This window comes from Sorex araneus, chromosome 2, assembly GCF_027595985.1.
Source record: "Sorex araneus isolate mSorAra2 chromosome 2, mSorAra2.pri, whole genome shotgun sequence".
NCBI classification, from domain to species: Eukaryota; Metazoa; Chordata; class Mammalia; order Eulipotyphla; family Soricidae; genus Sorex; species Sorex araneus.
The window spans coordinates 234,677,429-234,704,060 of NC_073303.1; the positions used below are offsets into that span (position 1 = coordinate 234,677,429).

The window sequence follows — 26,632 nt, forward strand, 5'->3', positions numbered from 1 at the left end:
TTTTCTATAGGGGAGGGGGCAAGGGAGAGGCACACTTTGCTCTGTGCTCAGGGGACCAGATGTGGTGCCGGGAATTGAGCCTGGGTCTGCTGTGTGTAAGGCGAGAGCCAGCTCGGCTGTCTTCTCCCTTTCTTGGAGCTCCAGCACCTCTTAAGGGATAAGGAGGGGGCCCCCATTTCTCTTGCAACGGCATCTCCAACATGGAAACCGTTGGGGTGGGGATGAGACTTGCAAACAGGCGAAGGCTTGACCTCTCCCCACAGCCCATTCACTATTCCCATCTAGGTTGTGGGGTGCACATGTTTAGGGGTCCAGGGGAGCTGGGTCCTAGCTGGGCCGCCCCCAGCCCCAGGCAACAGCAGCTATGGGCGGGGCGGCGGGCGGAGCCTGTAAGGGACCGAGGGTGGGCGGAGCTCTAGCTGTGGGGCGGGGCCCACAACAAAGACCAACAAAAGATCAAGACCGAGGCGAGTGGGCGGAGCCATAGCGGCTATGGGCGGAGCCACAGCGGCTGTGGGCGGGGCCCGCAACAAAGACCCGGGCCGCGAGGGGGCGGGGTGGGATCCCGGCGGCGGCAGTGGCGGCGGCGGCGGCGGCGGCGGCGGGCGAGGCGGGCGGCGGCGGCCGAGGGTCGCCGGGCCGGGCGGGATCGCGCCGGCCAGGGGGGCGGTCCCCGCTCCAGGCGCCGCGATCGCGGGCGGGGGGCGCGTCATGTGGCCGCTCACGGTCCCTCCGCTGCTGCTGCTGCTGCCGCTGCTGTGCTCAGGCCTCGCCGGACAGGTAGGGGCCCGGCGGGCAGGTGCGGACGCGGGGGGATGGGGGGACTCGCTGGCGCGGAGGGGGGCATCCCGCGGGCTCCCCTACGAACAGGGTGTGTGTGGGGAGGGGTTCCCGGGCGGCGGCGACCACCCCAGCTGGCGGGAGAAGGTGTGTGTGGCTTCGAACCCGGCCTCCGGCACGCGTGGCTTCGGGGGACAATCTGACCTCAGCTTTGGGGTGCTCAGCCCCTGGCAGACCCTCCTTCTCGCCGGAGCTGAGTGGAGTGGGGTGGGGGACTCTAAAGCTCCTCGTGGGTTTCGCTGACCCTTTACGCCCCTGCCAGGGGGTGTCTCCCTACGAACGGGGCCCCCTGCCCGGTGCCTGCACCCTCATTGTGCGGGAGGGGGCGGGACTCAAGTGTGAGTGTGTGTGTGGAGGGGGGCTCTGGGTAAACGTCTTTGTGTCACGCTGGGCGTGACATTGTGTGTGTGTGGCCATGAGGGGTCTCCTACTGTGCAGGAGTTGGGGTGCCCGGGGGACAGTCTGTGTGTGACCGCGCAGGGCGTGTGATCCTGGGACGTGTGTGTGAGGACCATGCGAATTAATTCCCGCTGTGTGTGCAGGCCACCATCCATCTGGCCCTGGGGAATGGGGGCACAGCCCGTGCGTGACCTGGCGTGTAAGCTTTGGGTGACCGCGTGCCATTCTGTGCCACAGGATCAATCCTTAAAAAAAAATGTGTGTGTGCAGACACGTATGCTTTGTGCACGCGTGTCTTGCACATTCCACTCATGCTTTCCCAGAAACACCTTGCTCTCCAGGGCACCCCATGCCTTAGGTGTTTTTTCCTTTTTGGGGTGGAGGCACCAGCTCTCTTCAGCTCTGGGTAAAACCTCTTTCTTCCTCCATCTTGTGTGTGTGGGGGGGTGTGAGAGTCCCCTTGAATTCTCAGATGTGTGGACACTCGCTAGCGGGGACGCTGGGACCGAAGATAACTGGGACCTTGGCGAGGCTGCTTATGTCTGGGGCTCGGGTTCGAACCTGTGCACCCTGCAGCTGTCGTGCAAGGGGGCTGGCGCCTGGCCAGGGGGCGCTCTTGCTCTCCCTTTTCCACTGGCAAGGAGAAGTTGGGCGGCAGTGGGAGGCTAGCTCTTGTAGCAGGGGGAGAGGGTATCCTCAGCCACAGTTTGACCTTCTTGTCAGCTGACCCAGATCCCATCCTCAGCACCCCCAGACTCCCCCATTCCTGCCAGGAGTGATCCCTGATTAGAGTCAAGGAGTAAGCCCAGAACTGCTGGGTGTGCCCCCACCCCTCCTTGCACGCGCCTGTGCACACACACACACACACACACACACACACACACACACACACACAAGGAATCCACTCACTGGGTGTCCCAGTGACTGGGGTGGTGGGGAGGTGGTTGTGGTGGTATTGAGAACAAAGACACAAAGACACCCTTGTATCTCCCTCCAGGGAGACACAGTGGGAGGGATAGAGCCCGGACTGCAGATGGAAGCATTTTAGGCCCCTCTCCTGCTCCACAGGGGCGGCATGGGAGCTGTGCGCATCTAACAGCACCAGGCTGCATGCAGTAGGTGCCTAACGCATGCACGAGCCCCCAGAGCCTGATGAGATGCTGAGAGGCTGCAGGGAGAAGGGAACAGGGCACGTAGGGGTGGGGTGGAGGTTGGGTTTGGGGCTTGGCTTCTAAGCAGGGCCTTGGAGACCCCTCTCCCTGCCCTGGGGTATTCGGGTCCTGGCTAGCATCTAAGAGCTGAGACTGGCATCAGCGCCCGAGGGGAGGAGCTTATGAGACTTGTCTCGCCCCGCCCATAGAGGGCGTGGCCGGGCCAATGCAGGTCATTCCCTGGAGGGCGGGGCCAATCCAGGTCTTTCCCCTGAGGGCGTGGCTGCTGGGGCTCTGCTTCCTTTTTGGGGTGGAGCAGCACTGCCTGCTGCAGTGCCTCCTGGTGGCCGCAGCTGGTACTGCAGGTACTGATACCCACCCAGCCCAGCACCCCGGTCAAGGCAGTATCTGGAGAATGGACTCTCTGTCCCCTCGACACTCATCCCTCCACCCTCCCTCTCAGCTCGCTTTCTCATCCTCCTCATTCATTCTGCCATGCTTAAGCACGGAGATCTGCTGCTGAATCCAGCCAGGCAGTTCTCGCTCCCCCACCCCCCTGCCCACGCCCCAGTGCCCACCTGGGACGACGACTGAAGCCAGAGGCTGGTGATGTGTGTCGCTGTCAGCACGTAAATAAACACGGAATCGGGGACTGGTGGCGCGGAGAATGAAGAATGACAGGGGCTGGGAGCTAGAGCAGGTGGTGGGTGGCAACGGGATGGAAGGTGTTCAGCGGGGCGCCTGCAGGGGGAGAGCCAGGGCCATGACCCAGGGGTGGGGCCCACCAGGGTGGGTACGAGGGTATCCCAGGGGGCAGTGAGGCTGGAGAGGAGGGAGGGCGGGGGATAGTGGGGGCCCCGCCAGGTTCCCTCGGGGAGATGTGCTTCTTCATAACCCTGGGGAAACTCCCCTAGGATCTAGCCACATCTTTGGCATCATCCCGAATCAGCGTAGCTTCCCCCCTCTGTGGAGCCACGGCCCCTCCCCAACCCAACTGCCTGACTCTTCCCATCAGCTTAAATGTCACCTCCTCTGCAGAGGTGACCCAGTAGCAGAGCACATGGCCTACATGTATAAAGTCCTGGGTTGCAGACGGCAGGCACCACAAGCACACACGCAAAAATAAAACAAACAAAAACCCCACACAAAACAAAAATACCCAATGCCCCAAAAGTTTACCTCCTCCAAGAAGCCCTCCCTGATTAGCTATCTCAAATAAACTCCCAACCTACCACACTGAACTCCTCCAAGAGCTCCAGGTTTTCTTCTCCTTGACTGTCATATGCTCTCCTTACCGTCCGAATAAGCCACACCACACCACAGAGCAAGAGTTCCTTGGGTTCCCACCATCCCTAGCAGAGCCTGGGACACGGCAGGTGTGCAGCAAGGCCAGCTGCAGGAATGGATGAATGGGAGCATGGGGCTTGTTTTGTCTCACACTGTAGGTCACCCTGCCAAGGGAGAACTGGGAGGAAGAGCTCTCCCCACCCCACCCCGAACATCCCCACCTCACATCAGCGATAGCTCCCGGACCCAACATATTAGGAAAAAACCACTTCCTTCCATGCCTGAAATAATAATAAATATTATTTGTTGTTTTTTTTTTGTACTGGGGTGACTCCCAGCGGTGCTCCGGATGACTCCTGGCTCTGTGCTCAGGGATCACTGCTGGCGGTGCTCGAGGGACCCTGTGAGGTGCCAGATATGGAACCCGGGTCCACTGAGTGCAAGGCAGGTGCCCTACCCACTTTACTCCGGCTCTGGGCCCCATGACTAAAATTCTATCCTTCCAGGGCACTGCTGCTGGGATAAAACACTGTCCTCCCCGGCCCCTTTGGAATGTCTCAAATGGCGAGAAGTAGAAGGAAATCTTGAGGATTTTCAGAGCACAGGAATTGGCTGTTTTTCTAAGAGCCCAGTGGGGGGGCTGAGCCCAAGTGGAGCTGAGGCGACACCTAGTGGTGAACGGGGGTTAGCGCAGAGCCTGCGCGTGTCCCTGATTTTGTGTGTGTGTGTGTGTGTGTGTGTGTGTGTGTGTGTGTGTGTGTGTGTGTGTTTGGTTTGTTTTTGAGCCACACCTGGCGGTGCTCAGGACTTAATTCCTGACTCGATGCTCAGGGATCACTCCTGGTGGGGCTCAGGGAGGAGACCCTATGGGGTGCCAAGAACTGAACCCGGCCAGCTGTGTGCAAGGCAAGTGTCGTACCCGCTATCCTATCTCTCTGGCTCCGTGATTTTCTGCACACCCAATGGTGCTCAGGGCTGACTCCTGGCTCTTTGCTCAGAGGTCACTTGGCATTGCTTGGGGGGACCCTAGGGAGTGCTGGAGGCTGAACTCTGATTGCCCTCATAAACGACACAAGTTTACCTGCTGTACTATCTTTTCAGCCCTTATTTTCATTTTTTTTTTTTTGCTTTTGGGGTCACACCCAGCATTGCTCAGGGGTTACTCCTGGCTCTTCACTCAGGAATTACTCCTGGCGGTGCTTAGGGGACCATATGGGATGCCGGAGATTGAACCCAGGTTGACTGCATGCAAGGCAAACGCCCTACCTGATGTGCTATCACTCTGGCCCTCTTTATTAAACTTTTATTTCACTTGGCTCTGTGTTCTGGGGCCACTTCTGGTGCAGCTTGGGGAATATATGGGGATGCTGGGGATTGAACCGGTTCCTGCCTTACGCCTAGGGAGGCTGCCTAAACCCTTGCACTGTCTCCCCACCCCCACTCTCTGCTTTTCTGTCTCCCACAGCCAAGTGAGATTATCCTATATTTATCTTGCTCCTTCTACTGTTTTTCTTGGTTTGGGGCCACACCTGGTGGTACTCAGGGATCACTCTTGATGGGGCTAAGGGAACCAGAGGGGGTGCTGGGGATTGAACCCAGGTCCTTACCAGCTGTCCTATAGCTCAGGCCCTCTGCTGACTTATTTTTGTTTTGGTGTTTGGGCCACACCCGGTGATGCTTAGGAATCACCCCTGGTTCTGCACTCAGGAATCACTCCTGGCAGTGCTCAGGGGACCCTATGGGATGTCGGGGATTGAGCCCAGGTCGGCTGCATGCAAGGCAAATGCTCTCCCCACTGTGCTATCACCTCTTCTGACTTCACTCAACACAAACCCTGGCTCCATGTGAGTCGGTGCAAAGTTCTGAGTTCCTCTTTTCCCACATCGGAATCTCATTATGTCCTGGCCACACCCCTCAGCTCCTTTACCCCTCAGCTATCAGTGGGAACTTGGAAGGACTCCAAATCTTTTTTTTTTTCCCCCGGGGGGATACCTGGCAATACTCAGGAGCTACTTCTGGCTCTGAACTCTGGGATCACCCCTGGTGCTGCTCAGGGGTTAAAACCTACAGGATGCCAGGGATCGAACCTGGGTCGGCCACGTGCAAGGCAAAAGCCCTCCCCACTGGACCATCGCTCCAGCCCTTGGGGATCCAAACCTTGGCTGTGGGAGGGGGTGCGGCCGGAAGGCAGGCACGCACCTGGCCTTTCAGATGCGGTTTGAGGCTCTTCAGATGGATGCCAGGGAGTGGAGCTGGCAAGATCATCTGGTGGTTCTATTTTTAATTCTCCGAGACAGCTTCACACTGGTTCCCCCGAGACTACACCGATTTACCTTCCCACTTGCTAATCCACGGAGGGAAATTCGTGGAGAACCAGTGGAACCTGTAAGCACAGCAGGCGGCTGCTTGCCAAATCAACGGACAAAAATATGTCTTGGGGAGGGGGGCACAGCCCGGGGTGGGCGGTTTCTTGCCTTGCACGTGACCGCTGCTCCGCACATGCGCAGGGTCCCCTGAGCCTGGCCAGGAGCTATCCCCGAGCACAGAGCTGGGTGTCAGCCCTGAGCACCGCCGGGTGAGGGGTCCAAAGAGAGAAACAAACCAACGGCCGCGTTTCTATCTGCCAACACTTAACGAGAAAAGAAACGAAGACAGGGGGCTGGAGCGATAGCACAGCGGGTAGGGCGTTTGCCTTGCACGCGGCCGACCCAGGTTCGATTCCCAGCATCCCACATGGTCCCCTGAGCACCGCCAGGGGTAATTCTGAGTGCAGAGCTAGGAGTGACCCCTGTGCATCACCGGGTGTGACCCAAAGAGAAAAAATAAACCAAGACAATGGCCACATTTGACATCACAGCGGCAAGCGGGGCGCTGGGCCAGGGGATGGCGTGAATGCCACAGCGTGCGCCGGGCACCTGTGAGGTCCTGGGTTTGGTCCCTGGCACTGAGTGAGGTCTCCAGGTGTGGCCTCAGAGCACTGCCAGTGGTTCAAGATCCCCCAAGCACTGCCCAGCGATCCGGGTTCGATCCCCGGTGGCATCCCACCCCTATAGAAACAAGAAGAATCAGGGGACCAAAGACAGTGCAGGGGTGAAGGCGCAGGCGTGCCCGTGGCCGATCCTGGTTCGATCCCCAGTACCACATGGTCCTTTAAGATTTGGATGCCGCCCTGGAAGGCCCCCAAATACTGCCAGGGTGACCCCCGGCCCGCACGGCCCCCACACTCCTGGCGCTTACAGTGAATCCACAGCATATTTAACTGATGGCTGAGAATCCCCGTGTGGTTTGGGCCCCACCCAGCCTCCTCCTTGATCACCAGTGTTGGGGGGAGGAACCCACCACCCCAATTGAAACTTGAATTAACTAAGTTATTTTTAAGTTTTCATTTGGGCCACCCCCAGCAGTACTCGGGCTGACTCCTGGCTCCGCGCTCAGAGATCACTTCTGGCTGTACTCAGGGCACCCTAGGGGATGCCAGGGATCGAACCCGCGCCGGCTGCGTGCCAGGCAAGCACCCTCCCTCCTCTGCTGTGGTTCTGGTCACCTCCTCCCGATTTTAAACGAGAAGTAACCAGAAATAAATTCAGCAGGGAGACAGAGAGTTGTGTGTGGAAACCGCCGTCACTGGAGGCAGGAAAAAAAAAAAAACAGCATAGCGGGCAGGGCACGTGCCTTGAATGAGGCTGAATCGGGTTCGATCCCCGGCACCTCCTAGAGTGGCGCAGAGCCAGGAGTCAGCCCTGAGCACTGCTGAGTGTGACCCCCAAACCAAACCAACAGATCTCCCCGAACCACAGCATTCTTTAAGGAGTTAGAACTTCCACCAATAAAAATCTGTACGGACACACAAAGAATGCAAACAGCTAAGGCTAGAGCAGGGCGTCCAGAGGCGCCCTCAGAACTACAGCTAGTGGGTGCAGGAGGAGGGCGAAAGGCAAGCAAACGAGGGACCTGATTGATAGCACAGCGGGTAGGGCGTTTGCCTGGCACGCGGCCAACCCGGTACCGCCAGGAGCAATTCCTGAGTGCAGAGCCAGGAGGAACCCCTGAGCATTGCTGCGTGTGACCCCCCCCAAAAAAAGCCAAAAAAATATAAGGCAGGCAAGTGAGCCTCCTGAGACCAACGAAACCGCCAGCTGCACCCCCTCCCTGCCAGCACACACACACACACACACACACACACACACACACACACACACCATGAAAAACCTCAGATGTGGAGAGTTGCCATGATTAATACCCCCCACGGAGAGCAAGGTCAGCACTCCTGGGTGCTGGCTTGCAGGGTCTGTGGGGATTGGACCCCAGCAGGACAGAAACAAGCACAGGAAACAGGTGGGCACCCCACCGAGTCGAAGAATTTTCACACAGCCCAGGAAACTAGCCTCAGAGGGAAAAGATCTTCTGAACTGGGACACACACACACACACACACACACACACACACACACACACACACACACACACACAGAGTCTCACTCGGCCTCTGACAAAGGGAGCAGCTCCAGGGCTGGAGCGATAGGACAGTGGGAGAGATTTGCCTTACACGTGGCCAAACGGGATTTGATTCCCTGGCACCCCCCAGGGTCCCCTTGAGGCCCCCCAGGAGTAATCCCTGAGCACAGAGCCAGGAGTGAGCCCTGAGCATGGCCGGATATGACCCGAACATCCCCTCTCCCAAATTAATAAATTATTATTTAAAAAAAAAATCCTAGGGGCTGGAGTGATTATACAGTGGGGAGGGTGTTCGCCTCATGCACGACCGACCCGGGTTCGATCCCCGGCATCCCACATGCTCCGCACCGCCACACCGCCAATTGTAATTCCTCAGTGCAGAGCGAGGAGGAATCCGAGGAGGAATCCCTGAGCATCGCCGGGTGTGACCCAAAAAGAAAAAAAAAAGTCCTAGTGGGAACAAATGAAACACAATAGAATGTTACACGATGATGATAAAGGTTGTTTAGAAAGAAAAACGGGGGGGCCGGAGTGAGAGTACAGCGGGGAGGGCACTTGCTGTGCACGTGGCCGACCCGGGTTCAATTGCTGCCCCCCCCGCCCCCCGCAGGGTCCCCAAGCACCGCCAGGGACGGGAGAACTAACCCAGGAGGGGCAGTGCCGCGCCGAGTCCATCCTGCCGCTAGGTGGCACTTGTGAGCTCAGAGCCAGGAACAGGACCCAGGCGTGGCCCCCAGACCCACAGCCTCAGAATAAAGGGAATAAAGGGCAGCGAGGGAGGGGCGGCGGCCGGGACCTCATGGTGGCTGGGGAAGCCGGTTCTGCACATTCAGAGCTCGCTGTTAATCTCAGAGTCCCTTCCAGGAAAGAAACATGGCCGGGGTGCCCAGAGCCGGGACCCTGGACAGGGGCTTGCTCAGATGCATCACGGGGCAGCTGAGAAGCCAAGTTGTTGGAAGAAGCTAGGAGAGCCCCATGTCAGCCCTGAGCACCCAAAGTAAAAATAGAGTGGAAAGGTTCTGGGGGAGAAGGGGAGAAGGGGGCGCGGAGAGAGGAGTCAAAGTATCAGAGTGTGCTGGAAGGGAGAGGCCGCAGGTGCAAAGGTCCTGGGGTGGGTGTGAACTGGATGTGAGTGGGGATGACAGACCGGGTACCATGTGCAGGATTTAGGGGGCTTGGGACCCTCAGAGAAGGCAGGGAGTGTGAGTGACTGTGTCGCCCAGACAGGAGGCAGCGAGCAGGGCAGGACTGTAAAATGACAGGGTCTTTCGGAGAACAGGAGGCCAGTGCCGCCCAGGGTGGAAACCAGTGGGCGTGGGGGTGAGAGAGTCAGGGCTGGCTGGAGGGAAGGTGGGGGGGTGGGGGTGTGAGTGTGGAGAGGCTCTGCGAAGGCGATACTAAGGGGTTTGGCAGGGCAGGGGGGTGGGGGAGTGCTGCCAGTGGTGGGGCAGGCTTCCCCGGTTCAAATCCTGCCCCCACATCACCAGGGGACAGGTGCCCTCTTTTCTCTGGGGGTTTCTCAGCAAACGCATGTGCAAAGAGCTCAACCCCCCCAAACACAAGTTGCAGTTAAGTCTCCCCAGTGCAGCTCTGAGGAACAGAACGTTTTCCACCCCAGCTTGGGATGCGACAAGCGCCTTATCTTCCCTGGACTCTACACACACACACACACACACACACACACACACACACACACACACACACAGCGCCTTGCCTTATCTTCCCCGGACTCTATACACACACACACACACACACACACACACACACACACACACTCTGCAATGCTCAGAGATCACTCCTGGCGGTGCTCAGGGGACCCTATGGGATGCCAGATATTGAACCGGGCTTGGCTGCGTGCAAGGCCAGCGCCCTCCCCGATGGCCCCTTCCCTGAGCTCCCCAGAGCTCCCTCTGTACCCGGCACACCAACCCCCACCTCCCACCTCCCACCCCAGGACCTTTGCACTGGTTCTGCCCCCTGCCTGGTGTTAGTCCCTCAGCATCCACTCCCTGGGGTGCCCACTCCACTGCCATCTGCCTGCACTGCCCTGGTTTCTAACCTTCCATTTGATTTTTGGGGACCCTTCCTGTAATACTGAAGGGCCATTCGGTGTCAGTGGTGGAACCCAGGGCTCTCATATGCAAAACCTGAGCTGCCCTCCCCAGCCCCCTGCTGCCTGCCCAGCCCCCACCCCTGGTCTTGGGGGGCTGCTCAATCACCTTTCCCCTGGGCCCTCATGACCCCCCAGGCCGTCCATAACCACCCCACTTGGCAGAGGAAAAGGAGGAGGCGAGAGCGCGGGGCTGCGGGGGTACGCGGGGACGGGCCCGGGGGTGCTGGGCTCAGGAGTGACGGAGAGTCGGGGGACCCCCCGGCCGCGCGGTGGGCGCCGGGGCGCAGGCCAGGCCAGGAAAGGCCTGAGTCATCGGCTCCTCCAGACGGCGGCGGCGGCGGCGGCCCCGGCGGGCGGCGGCGGCCGAGGTGACGCGGGGACGCCGGGAGGGGGCGTGAGCGCCGGGAAACGAGGAAATTAAAACCCGCCGCGGACCGGGCCGCAGGCGCAGCGTGGGTGGGAGGTGGGGGCCCCCGGGGTGTCGCCAAGGCCCCGGCCCCGCCTCCCCTGCAACCCCAAGTTCAAGTTCATTGCAGACGCGCGCCCCGCAAAGGCCCCTCCGTGTGCCAGGGGAGCCCCCCACCCTGCGCCCCGCGCAGCTCCGACCGGCCACTCTGCGCCTGGGGAAGGGGGCCGGTCCCCGTAACTGTCCTACTGACGCGGACTCCCCCCTTCTCCAAGCCACAAGAGACCTTGGGGCCCCCGGGTCTTGGGAGCGCCCCCGGGTTTCGCAGAAACCCCCTTCCCTCGACCGTCCCATTTGTCAGCTTTGGGCAGTCGGGGGTCCCACTGGGTGGGGCGCTGCAGGAGGGGCTGCGCAGCGAGGTCCCCCCGCTGGAACACTGCTGGGGTGCAATGGGGGAGCGGAGTGGGAGCGGGTGCAGTGGGAGCCTCGGGGAATGCCTTTGGGGTGCAATGGGAGAGCAGGGACACCTTGGGATGCAGTGGGGGACCCTGGAACACTGGGGCACAGTGGAGGCCCCGAATATACCTTTGGGGGGTTGCAGTGGCAACCCGAGAATATCTTTGGGGTGCGGTGGGAGAGTGGAGACACCTTTTGGGAGCAGTGGGGGCCCAGGAATACCTTTGGGGTGCAGTGGAAGAGCAGAGACACCTTTGGGGGTGCAGTGGGTCCCCGGGAATACCTTTGAGTTGCAGTGGGAGAGCGGAGACACCTTTGGGGTGTAGTGGGGGCCCTGGAGCACTAGGGCGCAGTGAGAGGTCCTGGAAACACCTTTGGGGTACAGTAGGGGTCCCGGAAATACCTTTGGGGTGCAGCGGGGGAGCGGGACACCGCTGGGGGCGGGGCTTGGGGATGCCGCGGCGGCCGCGGGGGCGGGGCAGGTGGGGTCCCCGGCCGCGGGGTGGGGGTCGGCCCCGGCGCCCCGCGGGGCCGGGGCGTGACGTCACGGCTGGAAGTGCCGCGCGGGGGGCGGTGCGGGCGCGGTGCGGGGCCGCGCGGCGCGCTCTGAGCGGAGCCCGAGCCGGAGCCGCAGCCGCGTCCCGAGCGCCCCCGGCCGGCCCCAGCGCGCGCCCGTCCCGGGGGTCGGCGGGGCTCGGCGGAGCAGCGCGGGGCGCGGGGCATGCGGGGCCGCGATGTCGGTGCCGCTGCTCAAGATCGGCGCGGTGCTCAGCACCATGGCCATGGTCACCAACTGGATGTCGCAGACGCTGCCCTCGCTCGTGGGGCTCAACGGCACCGTGTCCCGCGCCGGCGCCTCCGAGAAGATCGTGAGTGGCCGCCGCGCCGGGGGGCGCCGGGGGGCCCCGGGCGGGGGGCGTGGTGGGGTCCTCCGCGCGCCGGTGCTGGCGCCGCAGCCCCGGGGGGCGCCCGCCCTGCTCCCCGCGCCCCGCCGGGCCGGGACCGCTGCAGCAGGGGGGCGCCCCGGGCCGGTTCCCAGTGCCGGGGGGAGCGAGCGGCGTTCCCGGGGCTGCGGAGCCAGCGGGGAGGAAGGCTGGACTGGGGCCACCAGTGGCGGGAACCGGCGCCGACAGGGGGCGTCTGGGGTCCCCACTTCTGGCGCGCTGAGTCTGGATCAGAGCGCACCCCGTCTTCCCCTCTCCGGTCGCGCTCTCCCCAGGGGACTCTCCGTGTCTCTGACTTGGGATCCATTCCCAGCACCGCTTTCTCTCTGCCCTGCACCCCACCCAGTGCGGAATGTGTATCCCCCCGCAAAAAAAACACACAAACCCTTGGTAGGAGGCAAAAGGGTCACAGCTTTGGCAGAGGCTGAGCTGCCCCCCAATCTCCCACATCCTGGCCTCCCCATTCCAGCTTCCTGGCCCTAGTCTCCCGAAGTTCAGGCTGCGCGAGTCCTGGGGTCCCCCCTCCTTCCTAGGATCCCCAATATGGGAGCTAGGGTGCACGACCCTGCGTTTCCTGCTCCTTGCTCCCCCCAAGTTCCCCAGCTCGCTCTGCTTAGCTCCCAGGGTACCCCCAAAAGGGAGAGGTCTTTGCTCTCAAAGGTGATCAGTGTCTGCCTGTGTGTGATGTCTGTGTGTGGTTGCGTGTGCGCGCACGGATCTGTGTGTCGGTGGTGACAGGTGCTGGGGCTGGGGCTGGACACTTGAGAACCTCTGTGAGACGTGACGACGGTGTTGGGAAGTGTCTTTCCGTGGCTGGCCTGGTGTAGCTCCTGCACCTGTGGCCAGGCGCTGGGGACCTGGGGTCCGGCGCTGGGGAACCCATGGAGTGCGCCAGAACGAGTGGGCGTGTCCCCTGGGCCCCGGTGGGCAGAGGGCGGTGTGTGGGTGTGATGGGTGTCTGCCCGCCTGTCGAAAACCTGAGTTCTTACGTGGTCTTCTGGGCAGGGCGTGTGTGTGTGTGTGTGTGTGTGTGTGTGTGTATGTGTGTATCCCTGGACCCGTTTCCTCCCCGCCGCACCCAGGCCTGCCAGGCCGTGGATGGATGCGCGGGCTGTGTGCGGCAGATGGCGTGCAAAACTGAGCGGATGATGTGTCTGGGAATGTGCGCCTGGGGTGGTGGCTCTGCCTGGGGACTCAGGACGCTGTATGTGCGTGTCTGTGCCCATAAGGAACCATGTGTGCAAACATTCAGTGTGTGCATGGCCCCAACGGGTTGTGTGGTTCGCCTGGGGTGTATGTGCAGATGCGCCCTAAGTGTGTGTGTGTGTGTGTGTGTGTGTGTGTGTGTGTGTGCGCGTGCGCGTGCAGATGCTCTGGCAGCCAAGTGGCCTGTCTCCATCCGGCCTGCCTCCCCTGGCAGCTGCCTTGGACCCATCTCTGTTGCACGCTTCTAACTGTCCCCTCACTACGCCTCGCCCAAGGGCTCTGTGGAGGGCCAGAGGCTCTGGGTGGGACCCGGAAAGGGGGGCCTGAGACATGTGGGGTGCTCCAGAATCGCTCCTTCTATGCTGGCACCACTCTGACCGTGGGCCTTGATGTCAGAGCGACGCCAGCTTCCTTGTGTACCAGTGGGGAAGAAGATGCAGTGGGTAAACTGATCTGCCGCCCGCCGCGCATGCGTCCACCCTGCCTTTCCATCCACCCACACACCCACACACTCGTCCATTTCTCACCATTCATTCATCCTCCACCTGCCCGTTATCCGTCCATTCACTCACCCATCCACTAACCATCTATGCATTCTATCCCCCCACAGGCCCATCCATTTCTTTCTTCTTTTGTTTTTGGGGGCCCCCGCCCGGCTGTGTTCAGGGGAATGCTATGGAGTGCTGGGGGGTCGAACCCAAGTCAGTCATGTTGCAAGGCAAGCACCTTCTCCTCTGGGCTATTATCCCGGCCCCACCCCTGCATTTCTTTTCATTCATTTCTCTGTCCGTTATCCACCATTGCCGTTACTTCTCTCCTTCCACCCCTCCGTTCCTCTCGCCACACTCCTTCCCATCCCTCCATCCGTCACCCATGTCCAGCCAGCTCCCGCTCCGCGCGCTGTCTCCATCCCTCTCTCCATGCTGCCTTTCATCCCTTTGTTCACGCGGCCGCCGTGGAATGCGTCTCCTCCGTGCCACGCGGGCTGCCTCTTGCTCGTCTCCAGCTCACTGCCCGCTGTCGCCAAGGCTGGGCCAGTTACTGAGACGGCTGTGACCAACGCGCTTGGGTTTGCATTCTCGCCCTGCTGTTTACCACCAGGGGGACGGACACGAGGAGGGGATCGGTTCATCAAAGTCCTGATATGCTCGTTAAGTGAAGGAGATTCCAGTGCCTCCGTGGACGGCAGGGTCCCCGAGGACGTCTGCCCTGCTCCTGTCCCAGGGCCGGCTGTGTGGGAGTGATAAATATCTGCCAAGGGGCTGAGGCATCGATCCCGTCTTCCCCGGGACGAGCAGTCTTGTCCCCGACTGCGGCCAAGCACGCACAAAGCAGGCACAGAACTGCACTGTCCCTGTCACCCGTCTACATCAATATGGCACCCTGACTGGGGCCAGCAGCGGCAGCGCCCTGAGTGCTCCGCGCGAAGGAGTTAACAGGATCTGCGTGCGTGCAGGGCGAGGCTGGCTGGCTGGTGGGGGCGCCAGGGCGCGGGTTCACCCATGCCCCCCGCAGGCCCCACCAGTAGCGATGCCTGAGTGCAAAGCCAGGAGTCAGCCCCGAGCCCCGCTGGGTGTGGCGCCCAAACCAACAAAAGCTTAAAAAGAAAAGACCCAGTGAGGGGGGGTGCAGGGGGAGCACGTGGCGGGCACGTGCGAAGGGCCATGCTGGGTTACCTGGGTCTCCGGAAACAGGGCCGCCGCCTGTAGCTGGTGGCAATCCAAAACATGAATGAAAGGCCCCCGAGCAGTGGCCATCCCGCGGCCTCGCTGGGCACGGTGGGGAGTCCTGCAGGCAAGGCCCCCAGCCCTTGAGCACGGGTGCGGATCAGGAGCGCCCCGAACCCTTGCTGGGGCGGGCGGAGTTGTGGGCCTCCGGTCTGTGCAGCCTGGCCTAGCCGAGGGGTTCACCAGGCCCCGCACAGAACTCTCCAGCGTCCACTCCTGACCCCACGCACGCGAGGCCACGGAGCCACGTACAGTCGGAGTGCTGGCAGGGGCGTGGCCTCATCCGGTGGACGTGATCTCCACGGTGGATGTTTCCCGAGGTGGGCGTGGCTCAGGCAGGATGGTACGGTGCATTGTGGGTAGACTTCTCTTATTTCTTCCCCCAACACACACACTTTTATTTATGTTTATGTTTTGGTTTGGGGGGCCACACCCAGGGATGCTCAGGGGTTACTCCTAGCTCTGGGGACCCTACGGGATGCCGAGGATCAAACCTGGTCGGGTGCAAGGCAAGCACCTTACCGGCTACACCATCTCTCCGCACCCGCCTCCACTTTATTTGGACACTGGGTCACCAAGTTCCTCCTAATGATTTGTTCCGGGCATTCATATTCCAGCACCAGTCCCACCACCAGTGTCCCCTTCCTTCCACCACCGTCTCCTTTCCCCCAGATAACCCCCTCTGGCCTGCCCCTGGAGCAGGCCCACATAATTTATGTTCTTATTGCTTGTTACCCCTTAATGGCTCACAGAATGATTAAAAAATATATAATTCCTGGAGAAGAAAATGTGTGAAAATGGTTGTATCTCACCACGGGGGCATTAAGTCCTAAGATAACTTTGTGGGGCAGGAGCGAGAGTACTGGCCAGCGGTCATCTGCCTTGCCCTGGCCTACCTGGGTTCAATCCCCAGCAGTCCCTAGGGCCCCTGGATAATGCCAGGAGTTGATCCCTGAGCGCAGAGCCAGAAATCGTTTCACTGGATGTGGCCACAAAACAAAAGGTGGCCTCACACGAGTGATTCCCTGAGTAAGTAAATAAATCAGACACTCACTGTAGTTGATTTGTCTGATTCTCTCAACTACAATATCAGCGCTGTGAGGGCAGGGATTTAAAAAGCACTGGCTGGGCACCCCATGTGGTCGCCCAGCACTGCCAAGGCATGGGATTCTGTGATCCCTGAGCACAGAGTTAGGGGGAAGCCCTGAGCACTGTTGGGGGTACCCTCTCAAACAAAACAAAAAAGCATTAACTTTGGGGATGGGAATATAGCTCGAAGGATCAGAGTTTAGGCTCCGCATGTGGACTCAATGCCAGCACCACGGGACGCCCTGAGCACTAAGCCAGGAGTCTCCTCCCAACCCTACCAGCTCTGGCCCAAAAAATTGAAAAGGAAATAAATAAGAACCAGAGGGAGTGTGGTTGCTTGCTTATGGAGGGCCTGGGGATTGCTCTCTCTCTCTGTCTCTGTCTCTCTCTCTCTCTGTCTCTCTCTCCCCCAGCACCCCAGCTTTTGCTGAATAATGAAGCCTTCCCGTGTCACGCTGGGCCCTGCACACAGTCGGTGCTCAATAACTACTTGTTGCTTGGCTCCCTGAGGGGCCCGGGGTGGTGGTGGGCAGAGGGGCCTGGGCCTTGCGCAGAGATGTCCAGTTTCCCTCCGCCCCCTTTGGGCCGGGAAGGTTGTTTTGGTAACTGGGTTCTGGAGGTGAGTGGGGGCGAGGGCAGGACCCAGGAGGGCGTGAGGAGCAGCTGTGTCGGGAGAGTAGCCCCGATACAGCATCTCTGACCCTCGGGCCACAGCATCTCTGCTTCATTTCTCACCCAGTGATGCACAGGAATCTCTCCTGGTGGGCTTGAGGGACCCTTCGGGGTGCTACGGGTGGACCCTGGATCACCCCTCCCCGCTGGACTGTCACTTTTTTTTTTTTTGCTTTTTGGGTCACACCCAGCGATGCTCAGGGGTTACTCCTGGCTCTGCATTCAGGAATCACCCCTGGCGGTGCTCAGGGGACCCTATGGGATGCTGGGAATCGAACCCGGGTCGGCCGCGTGCAAGGCAAACGTCCTCCCCGCTGTGCTATCGCTCCAGCCCGCACTGTCACCTTTTAAACTTTGCCTCTGCATCTCTCCCTGGGTCTCTCCTCCTCTCTGTCTCGTACCTTTGTCCGTCTCTATGTCTCACTGTCTGTCACCACCAAGTTCCAAACACCCGTCATCTATGTGGCCTCCCGGGTTGGGGGCTGCTCCTGTAGCCCAGCCGTCCCTGGGGTCTCTGTTAACTCTCCTTCTCCCCCTGGATCTTTGGTTTGTTTGTTTTGGGGGGCCATACCCGGCGATGCTCGGGGCTGACTCCTGGCTCTGTGCTCAGGGATCACTCCTGGTGGGGCTCAGGGGACCCTATGGGCTGCCGGGGATCGAACCCGGTCGGCTGCGTGCCAGGCAAGTGCCCTTCCTGCTGGACTATACAGTCCCTTCTGAGTCTTTTTTTGTGTGGGGGGGTGTCACACCCGGCGATGGTCGGGTTATTCCTGTCTCTGCACTCAGGAATCACTCCTGGCGGTGCTGGGGGGCCCTGTGGGGCCGGGCACAAGGCCAGCACCCTCCCTGCTACCCCTTAACCCCCTGCCAGTCTATTTTTTTCCCTTCCTCTGCTCCCTGTCTGGTTCCCACCCCAGTGGTTTCTGGGCGCCCCTGCAGGGCTGCTAACCCTCCCCTCTGCTCCTCCCGCCCAGCCTGTGCTTCTGTCTGTCTGTCTCTTTCCAGGGAATCAGCCCCCAGCCCCTCTCATTCCCGCACCCTCATGGGGGACAGGAAGGAACCAAACAAGCCTCTCGAAGGCCCTGGGGCAGAGGGCTGCAGGCTCAAAAACAAAAAAAAAAAGGAAGAAAGAAAAATGGGGGCCAACCCCAGGGCTAGTGCGATGGGGAGGGTAGTTTGACACTGCTGGCCGGGTTCGATCCCTGGCATCCCATAGGTTCCCCAAGCCCCCCAGGGGTAATTCCGGAGTGCAGAGCCAGGAGTAATCAGAGTAAGCCGGGTGTGACCCAAAAAGCAAAAAAAAAAAAAAAAAAAAAAAAGGGTGTGTGTGTGTGAAGGAGCTTGGACCCTTGGACCCCCAGGACTGCTGACGGGGGAGGTTGAGCCCTTTAGGGGGCGCAGGTGCCCGGAGGGCCGGTTGCCCTTCACCCTCCATCCCCGCGGGCACACAACGGGGGCTCCCGAGGCACCCCGCCCCGCCCCCAGCCGCGGGGCTCCGAGGGGAGCAGCTGCCTGGAGTCACAGCTGCAGAGACTCATTTGGAACAAGGGACATGATTGCGGGAGCGGGGGAGGGGGCCGGGGCCAAAGAGGAATCAGGCTGATCGCTGGCAGCGGCTGCAGGGGTGGGGGGAGCCGGGCGGGCAGGAAAAGGCAGCGGGAGAGAGGGAGCCTGTCTCGTCACGGGGCCATCTGCTCCCTCTCATCCTCTCTTGTGAAGTTTCTTCAGCGCTCACTCCCCTCTCTCCCCCTCTGCCTCTCCTCTCTCTCCCTCTCCCCCTCTTCTCTCTCTCCTCTCTCTCCTTCTCTCCCTCCTCCTTCCCTCCCTCTCTCTCCCTTTCTTTCTCTCCCTCCCTCTCTCCTTCTCTACCCCCCTCTCGCTCCCTCTTTTTCTCTCTCTCCCCACCCTCTTTCTCTTTCTCTCTCTCCCTCTGTCTCTGTCTGTCTCTGTCTCTCTCTGTAGTTCAGCTTCCCCTGCTGGCTTCTGCCTCTCCCCAGCTGCCTAGGTCCCCCGATGTCTATCTAGTGACGCCCACGTGCTCATTTTTCCTTCTCGTTGCTGCCACCGGGCTACCTGGGGTGTAGACAAAGAGGACCAAGGTCAGATTCCCAGGGCAGGCGGGATCGGGATCGAGTCCTGCACAGGGATATTTACCAACCCGTGAAGATGCTCCTCTCCCCCTCCCTCCCTCTCCCCCTTCCTCTCTCTCCCCTTCCCTCTCTCTCCCCTCCCTCTCTCTCCCCCTCTCCCTCCCTCTCTCCCTCTTTCCTTCTTTCTCCTCCTCCTCTCTGCCCCTCTGTCTCTCTGTTTCTGTCTCTCTCGCTCACTCCCCCTGTCTCTCCCTCTCTCTATATCTCTCCCTTTCTCCTCCTCCTCCTTTTTTTTTTCTCTCTCTCCCCCCCCACCCGCTTGGTGGCCCCCAGACTCTCTGCTTCCCTTTAGTTTGTTTTGGTTGGGGTCACACTGGGCAATGCTCATGGGACCCTCTGGCCTGTTGTGTGCTGGCCGGCGCCTTCCTGCCATCGGACCTTCTCCCAGACCTGAGGGCCGACTCCTGGCTCTGTGCTGGGGTCACTCCTGCACTAAGGGAACCTGAGAGGGTGCTGGGGATCGAACCCAGGTTGGCCACACACACACACACACACACACACACACACACAGAGCAAGTGCCTTCCACTTTGACTCCCGCCCCGGTGCGTCTTCCCCTGAGAAGGGCCATCCACACCCAGCCGGGCAAGCTGGACACGGTGTGGACGCCAGCGGGGCCCCAGACCGAGCAGTAAGAGCACCTGCAAAGGAGTCCTCCATCCTTTGTGTGTGAGCGTGTCTGCACAGAGGGCCACACGGGAGGCTGGGCAGGGGTCTGGGGTGCGTCCCCTCACCCTCGAGTGCAGGGGATGCCCAACACACTTCCCCTCTGCCCCACCTGGGGTGCCTGTCAAGGGCAGGGCAAGGTCGCGCTCGTGCTCTCGCTTGGCGACCCCAAGGCTGCAGGGGAAGCAGAGAGGGGGCGGACACTGCAGGCTCCAGCGGAGTCCGGCCCCCCCGCCCCCCCCCCACAGCTGCCCTGCACGAGGGCCCCAGTCTTGTCTCGAGGTGGCGCTCAGGGACTTTCTGAGTAGGGGTGACCCCTGTATGTGCTTGGGGGACCCCATGAGGGGCCAGGGGGTGAGCCCAGAGTGAGAGTACAGCGCTGTGGGCAGGGCTGCTGGCCCTGCACCTGGCGCCCCGCAGGAGTGATCCGCGAGCACAGAGCCGGGAGCACACCCCAAGGGCAGCAGAAAGCCCTTGGGCTTCTATACCCCCCTCTTCTCCTCCTCTCTCTGTCACCCCAACTCTGATTTTGGTTTGGGGACAGGCTTTCCTCAGGACGGGCAGCCTGGGGGCGCCCGGGAACTGTAGGCTAAGCAGGGGCCAGCGGGTGGAGGTTGGGGGAGCACCAGCTCCTTCTGGGGAGCACTGTTGGGCTCTTCCAGGCGGCCTGAGTCTGGCTCCATCAGCTCCCATGGCCGGGAGTCGCCTCGAAACTGTCCCCGGCAATTTCCAGAGAAGGACAGCTGAAGTGGCCAGCCCCTTCTCACTGCCCGCCTCGCCTGTCTCTGGGGCCAGATTCTCACCCAACTGGGGACCCCATGTGATCAGACAGCGGGGTGGGCGCTGCCCTGGCACGTGGCTATTCCCCGGGATCCCGTAGGGTCCCCGACCCCACCAGGAGTGACCCCTGAGCCCAGAGCCAGGAGTTGGCCCTGAGCAGCGCAGGGGGTGGGCTTCAGACAAAACCAAACAAAAATAACCTCTCTTGGGGCTGGAGCAATAGCACAGCGGGGAGGGTGTTTGCCTTGCACGCGGCTGACCTGGGTTCGATTCCCAGCATCCCATAGGGTCCCCTGAGCACCGCCAGGAGTAATTTCTGAGTGCAGAGCCAGGAGTAACCCCTGAGCATCGCTGGGTGTGACCCAAAAAGGAAAAATAAATTAAAAAATTTAAAAAATAACCTCTCTCCCATTGGACACCCCTGTTTCCCAGCGGCTGCCCCAGAGGGGTCCGGCCTGAGGGAGGGTCCCTGCCCTGAGGGCCCCCCACTCCCCTGGACTGAAGCCGGAGCGAGGAGGAGAAATTAGCCATTGTGTCTGGGTTTCCAGACGTTTCCCTCCTCCCCTGCCCGCCCCGGGCTCCCTCCAGCCTCTGCGTTTCATCTGCTTCCTCCGCTCCCCTGGCTCTAACTCGGGCGCCACGCATGCTCCTTGCCAGCCAAACTTCTCCCCCACCTGCGCCGGCCCCCCTCGCCACCCCCCCGCATCTTCCTGGGGCTGCAGCCGCACTTCCGGCCTCGCTGCCTGGGGGTGTCTGGGAGGCTCCGTCTGGCGGCCGGGGACGTGCGCTCTGCCCGGCTCAGAGAGCTGAGCCCCAGACCCGGCCGCTGCTTGCTTCCCTCCGAACCCGCATCCTCCTCCCGGCACCCCTGGGGGGTGCTGCTGGTGGTGGGGGGGAGATGGAGCAGGAGGAGGTGGCCCACGCAGGGTGACCTGGCAGTGGGGAGGGAGGCATGCATGGACCCACATACAAGCAGAGACAGGGTGCGGACCCCGGGGGAGCACAAGGTCTGGGGTCTGTCCTGGGCGGTGTGTGGGTCCCTGCCTCCGAGCACTGAGCTGGGAGCAGCTTCACAGCACCAAGCTGGAAGTCGCCCCTGAGCACTGCCAGGTGGAGTGAAGAGATGGGGAAGCAAAGGAAGGAAGCGGGTGAGAGAGAGAGAAAGAGAGAGAGAGAGAGAGAGAGAGAGAGAGAGAGGGAGGGAGGGAGAGAGAGAGAGAGAGAGGGAGGGAGGGAGAGAGAGAGAGAGAGAGGGAGGGAGGGAGGGAGGGAGAGAGAGAGAGAGAGAGGGAGGAAGAGGTGAGGGAGGGGGCAGAATAATACAGAATAATAGCACCAGGGGTAGGGTGCTCGTGTTGCATAAGGGAGACCCAGGTTTAATGCCGGCACCTCACAGGGTTTGCCGGGCACCAGGAATGATCCTTGAGCACAGAATCAGGAGTCAGCCTTCAGTAGTGCCAGGTGTGGCCCCCAAAGAAAACAAAAGACCCAGAAAGAAGGAAGAAAAAAAGGAGGGAGGGAAGGAAAGACGAAAGGGAGGAAGAGAAGGAGGCTGGGGTTTGATTTTCTTTTGGGCCCAGTCCCAGGGATGCGTAGGGCTGACTCCTGGCTCTGTGCTCAGGAATCACTCCTGGCAGGACTATGAGGACCCCATGGGGTGCCAGGAATCGGATCCCCTGGGTCAACCATGTGCAAGGTGAATGCCTTCCCTGCTGTGCTATGGCTCCCACCTCTGGGAGGGAGGGAGGGAGAGAGGGAGACAGGGAGGGAGGAAGGGAGGGAGGCAGAGAGAGAGAGAGGGAGACAGGGAGGGAGGGAGGGAGGGAGGAGGGAGGAAGGGAGGGAGGCCCTTGACAGCATGGAGCATCTGGGGGTGGCCCCCCCCCGCCCCTCCTGGTGGCCGGGAGGGTGACTTGGAGAGTGAGGGGTGCCGAGGCTGGGGGCGCTGAGCGTGAATCTGACACCATTCAGGAGTTGAGGTCAGACATGCGGTGTGGGTGGAGGAGCAGGCTGAGGGGACCATCCCTCCTTCGGGGCTGCGGATGGGTTGGATGGGTCGGACCTTAGGCCATGCCGGGAAGGGACCCGTGCGCTGGGGTGGCAGGCACAGAGGGCACCTGGACCCTGCCCCGGGTTCTGATTTCACTCTGGGAAGCGGGAAGGTCGCAGCAGAATGGACATGTCCACTGTTTAAAGCCCCCAGGGCACAGGGGCGAGACCAGCCCTTCCTGCACTCTGCAGTCTGGGGTCTGAGGCTAGAGCTCTGCTGTGACGGGAAGCACCCCACGTCTCGGGATGGGGGAGCCCCTGGGACAGCCCTTGTGTGTGTGATGCCCTGGGTTTGATCCCCAGAATGGGAAGAAAAAATAAAAGACACATGATAGGTCTTTGGGCTGGCACGATAGCACAGCGGGTAGGGCATTTGCCTTGCACGCGGTCGACCCGGGTTCAATTCCTCCGCCCCTCCTGGAGAGCCCCTCAAGCTATCGAGAGTATCTTGCCCACACGGCAGAGCCTGGCAAGCCACCCGTGGCGTATTTGATATGCCAAAAACAGTAACAACAAGTCTCACGATGGAGACGTTACTGGTGCCCGCTTGAGCAAATCGATGAGCAACGGGATGACAGTGCTACAGTGATGATAGGTCTTTATTTATGTATTTTGGCTTTTTGGGTCACACCCGGCGAGGCTCAGGGCTGACTCCTGGCTCTGCCCTCAGGGATCACTCCTGGCGGTGCTTGGGGGACCCCATGGGATGCCGGGGATCTAACCCGGTCAGCTGCATGCAAGGCAAACGCCCTCCACGCTTACTATCGCTCTGGCCCCAGGTCTTGAAGATTAATGTCCCCTGTAATAATCCGTCAAAAAAGCCTTATCATAACCCTTGAAAGTGGAGTCCATGTCCAATCCAATCAGCTTAATCAATGGCTGAATAAGTAGCAGTACTTCTACCTTATATAAAAAACAATAATAATAATAATCCTTGAAAAAAACACCCCTAAAATCCACAGTAATGAATCTCCCATAATGCAGTGAGATGTGAAATCTTCTCATGCCCATGAACCCTGGCCTCAGGTTCTCATGCTTAGGGGTTTTTTTCTTTCCTTTCGCTTTAGTTTGGAGGCATACCCAGTGGTCTCAGGGCTGACTCCTGGCTCTGTGCTCAGGGATCACTCCTGGTGGAGCTCAGCGAACACTATGGGGTGCCAGGGATTGAACCCAAGCGGGCTGCTTGCAAGGCTAGGGCCCTCCCCATTGTGCTCTGGCTCCAGCCCCTCATGTTTAGGCGTGAGGGCTTGGGAAGGGGAGGGGTGGGTGGTAGGTAAGCTCTGCCCTGGCTTTCTCACAAATTAATTTGCAAATTAATTTGCAAATTGCAAATTAACTTATCTAAATTACATTAGGAGAAGACAGACTTGTTTTGTTTGGGGCCACACACACGCAGGGATGCTCAGGGCTGCCTCCTGGCTCTAGGCTCAGGAATCACTCCTTGAGATGTTTGGGGGACCCTCGGGGAAGCCGGAGATCGAACCCAGGTCATCCGAGTGCAAGGCCAGTGCCCTCCTCACTGGACTATGGCTCCGGCCCAAACACATTCGTTTGCTCTCCCCACAGTGCTCTGAAAACCAGGTGGGGATCGAACCCGGGGCTGTGGCCTGTGACGCAATGAGCTTAGCCTGTGAGCCCTTTCTTTCCAATCCTGCATTTTTGTGGTTTTATTGTTCAGAGGTGGTAGTCTGGTTCGCTTTCCGCCACATCGGGAGGTACCTGGCTTTTCGGGAGGCCTCCTTGAGGGTGAATCAGGGGGGTCCTTGGGCTTGAACCCTCAGGGTGCCCACAATGCCCAACTTACACTCTGGGGTCTCGCAGGTGGAGTCCTCGTTTGACCCCTGGCACTGCACCGTCCCCAGGGCACTGCCAGAAGTGAACGTTTGGCTTAGGGGTTCGGTGCGACAGTCCAGCGAAGAAGGTGTTTGCCTGGCATGTGGCCGACTGGCTTCAATCCCCGGCATCCCCACAGGTTCCCCCCCGCCCCCCAGCCCTGCCGGGAGTGGTTCCTGAGTGCAGAGCCAGGAGTCAGCCCTGAGCACCGCCGGATGTGGCCCCAAACAAAATCAAACAAACAAGTCTGTGCTTCAGGGTCCGAGTCATCACCTCCTGCCCCTAGTCCCTAATGAGTCCTAAGCACCTCGGGACATGAACCCCCCCAAAAAAATGAGTAGTAAGTTTGCAATCGCCCCATTAACTAGAGCTTCTCCTACAGGGACACTCGATACCTCCCACCCACAGGCCTGTCTTTGCCACTTGGGGTCTGTCCCTGGGACGAGGTGGAAGGTCCCACTTGTCCCCCCCATCACCACCACACCCCCCATGTTCCTTTGCTGGGGGCACGGTGGGGCGCATCTGCAGCATCTCCTGCTCCCGTGGAGGCTGGGGGGACCCGGGGTAACGCATTTCCAAGCCGGAATGGAGCAGCCAAGACAGCGCCAACACACACCTTCTTTGCCCCCCCGGAGTGGGCGGCAGATTTGCACAGACACGGGGGAAGAATAATAATAGGCCTGAGCCGGGGCTGGCAGGACTGGCCGAGAATCTGCCGCACCTCGCCAGCTGCAGTGTGCAAGCCCCCCCCACCCCACGAGAGGAGACATCCGAGAGACCCTCCAGCCCTCCACCCTCTCCCTCTCCGCTGCACCCACACGGCACCCCAGCAGCCTCGCCGGGACCCTCTGCTTCCCTCTCCCTCGCCCTGCCCCATTCTTCTGCCAACTAGTTAAATATTCCGAGGCAAGAAATTCATGAATATTTATAGGGCCCTGGCAGTGAGGGAGATAAAACACACACACACACACACACACACACATATGCACACATTGGGAATTTATGAACCAGGATTGTCTATAAATAACAGTCTTGTGGCCTGGTGGGTTCTTTTTCATCCACTACATTCCGGTTTCAGCTCCAGCCCACCTTGGGGTGCTCTACACACACACACACACACACACACACACACACACTCAGTCACTCAAATTCCCACCAGTCACCACTCTGTTGTGTTACCTTCACACACACAGCTGGGCCCCTGCTGTCCGGGTCCAGCCAACTGTCTTCCTTTGCCATGAAGATCCCAGGATGCAGAAATCCACCCTGACTGGTCCAGGCTTAGCTGAGCCCGAGTAACACACTTTCACATGCTCTGTCCCAGAGATGCTGATGCCCTGACCCGCATCTTTCTGGAGGAACCTCTGTTTCTTTCTCCTGGGGAGGGTAGGTCCAGCAGGCCCCCGCCTCATAGGGTTGATATAGAGTTTGAAAATAAGAAATGAGGGGGCGGGTATAGTCCAATGAGGAGGGTGTTTGCATTGCACACGCCATTGATTCCTGACATCTCACAGGGTCCCCCAGGCATCACTAGGAGTAAGGAGTCACCCCTGAAGGGCTGGAGCGATAGCACAGCGGGTAGGGCATTTGTCTTGCACGTGGCCAACCCGGGTTCGATTCCCAACATCCCATAGGGTCCCCCGAGCACCGCCAGGAGTAACCCCTGTGCATCCCCGGGTGTGACCCAAAAAACAAAAACAAACAAACAAAAAGGAGTAATCCCTGAACATCGCCAGGTGTGGTCCCTGAAACCAAACCTAAAACGTAAGAGAAGGGGCGGGAGGGATAAGACAGAGGTTAAGGCCCTCCTTGCCTTGTACCAGCCGATGCTGGTTAGATTTCCCTCACCACATAGGATCCCCTGAGCACAAAACCAGGAGTCAGGCCTGATCTGTGGCCCCAAATATTTGCTATTAGCGTCATGAGAAAGAATACAACTTGGAACAGCCTCACTCAGGGCTGGGGGTAGCACAGCGGGGAAGGTGTTTGCTTGGCACACAGCCAACCCCGATCTGATCCCCAGCACCGCAGAGGGTCCCCAAACCTGCCAGGAGTGACCCCTGAGTGCAGGGATTCTTTTATTGGTTTTGGGGCCACACCTGGCTTTGCTTAGGAATCAGTCCTGGCAGAGCTGGGGGCCCTCCGGGGTGGCAGGATCGGACTCAGGTCAGCCGCATGCCAGGCCAACGCCCTCCCTGCTGTCTTATCACTCCGGCCTCTCTTTTCCATTTTTTTTTGGTGGGGGGGGTTGGGGGGCCACAACCAGCGGTGCTCCGAGCTGACTCCTGGAGTTGCCTACATGGGATTCGAACCCGGTCAGCCGCCTGCAAGGGAAGTGCCTTCCCTGCTGCTCTCCTATCTTTGGAAGCTGAAGAGAATCAGTCCTGGGGGGCGGGGGAGGGGAGGGGGTGT

General features: G+C 60.2%; 1 protein-coding gene across 2 annotated transcripts in view; it reads left to right on the plus strand.

The window, feature by feature from the left end:
* Positions 1 to 589: 589 nt before the first annotated feature.
* Positions 590 to 26,632, plus strand: part of OLFM2 (olfactomedin 2) — a 43,153-nt gene continuing 17,110 nt past the window's right edge. The window contains exon 1 of one of the 2 annotated variants that reach the window (XM_055125949.1): positions 590 to 780. In XM_055125949.1, coding sequence (XP_054981924.1) covers positions 712 to 780 — 69 coding nt within the window. In that variant the 5' untranslated portion in view covers positions 590 to 711. Of the gene's footprint in view, positions 781 to 11,698; positions 11,976 to 26,632 lie in introns of those variants that run through there. The other variant, XM_055125948.1, reaches the window with a different exon arrangement.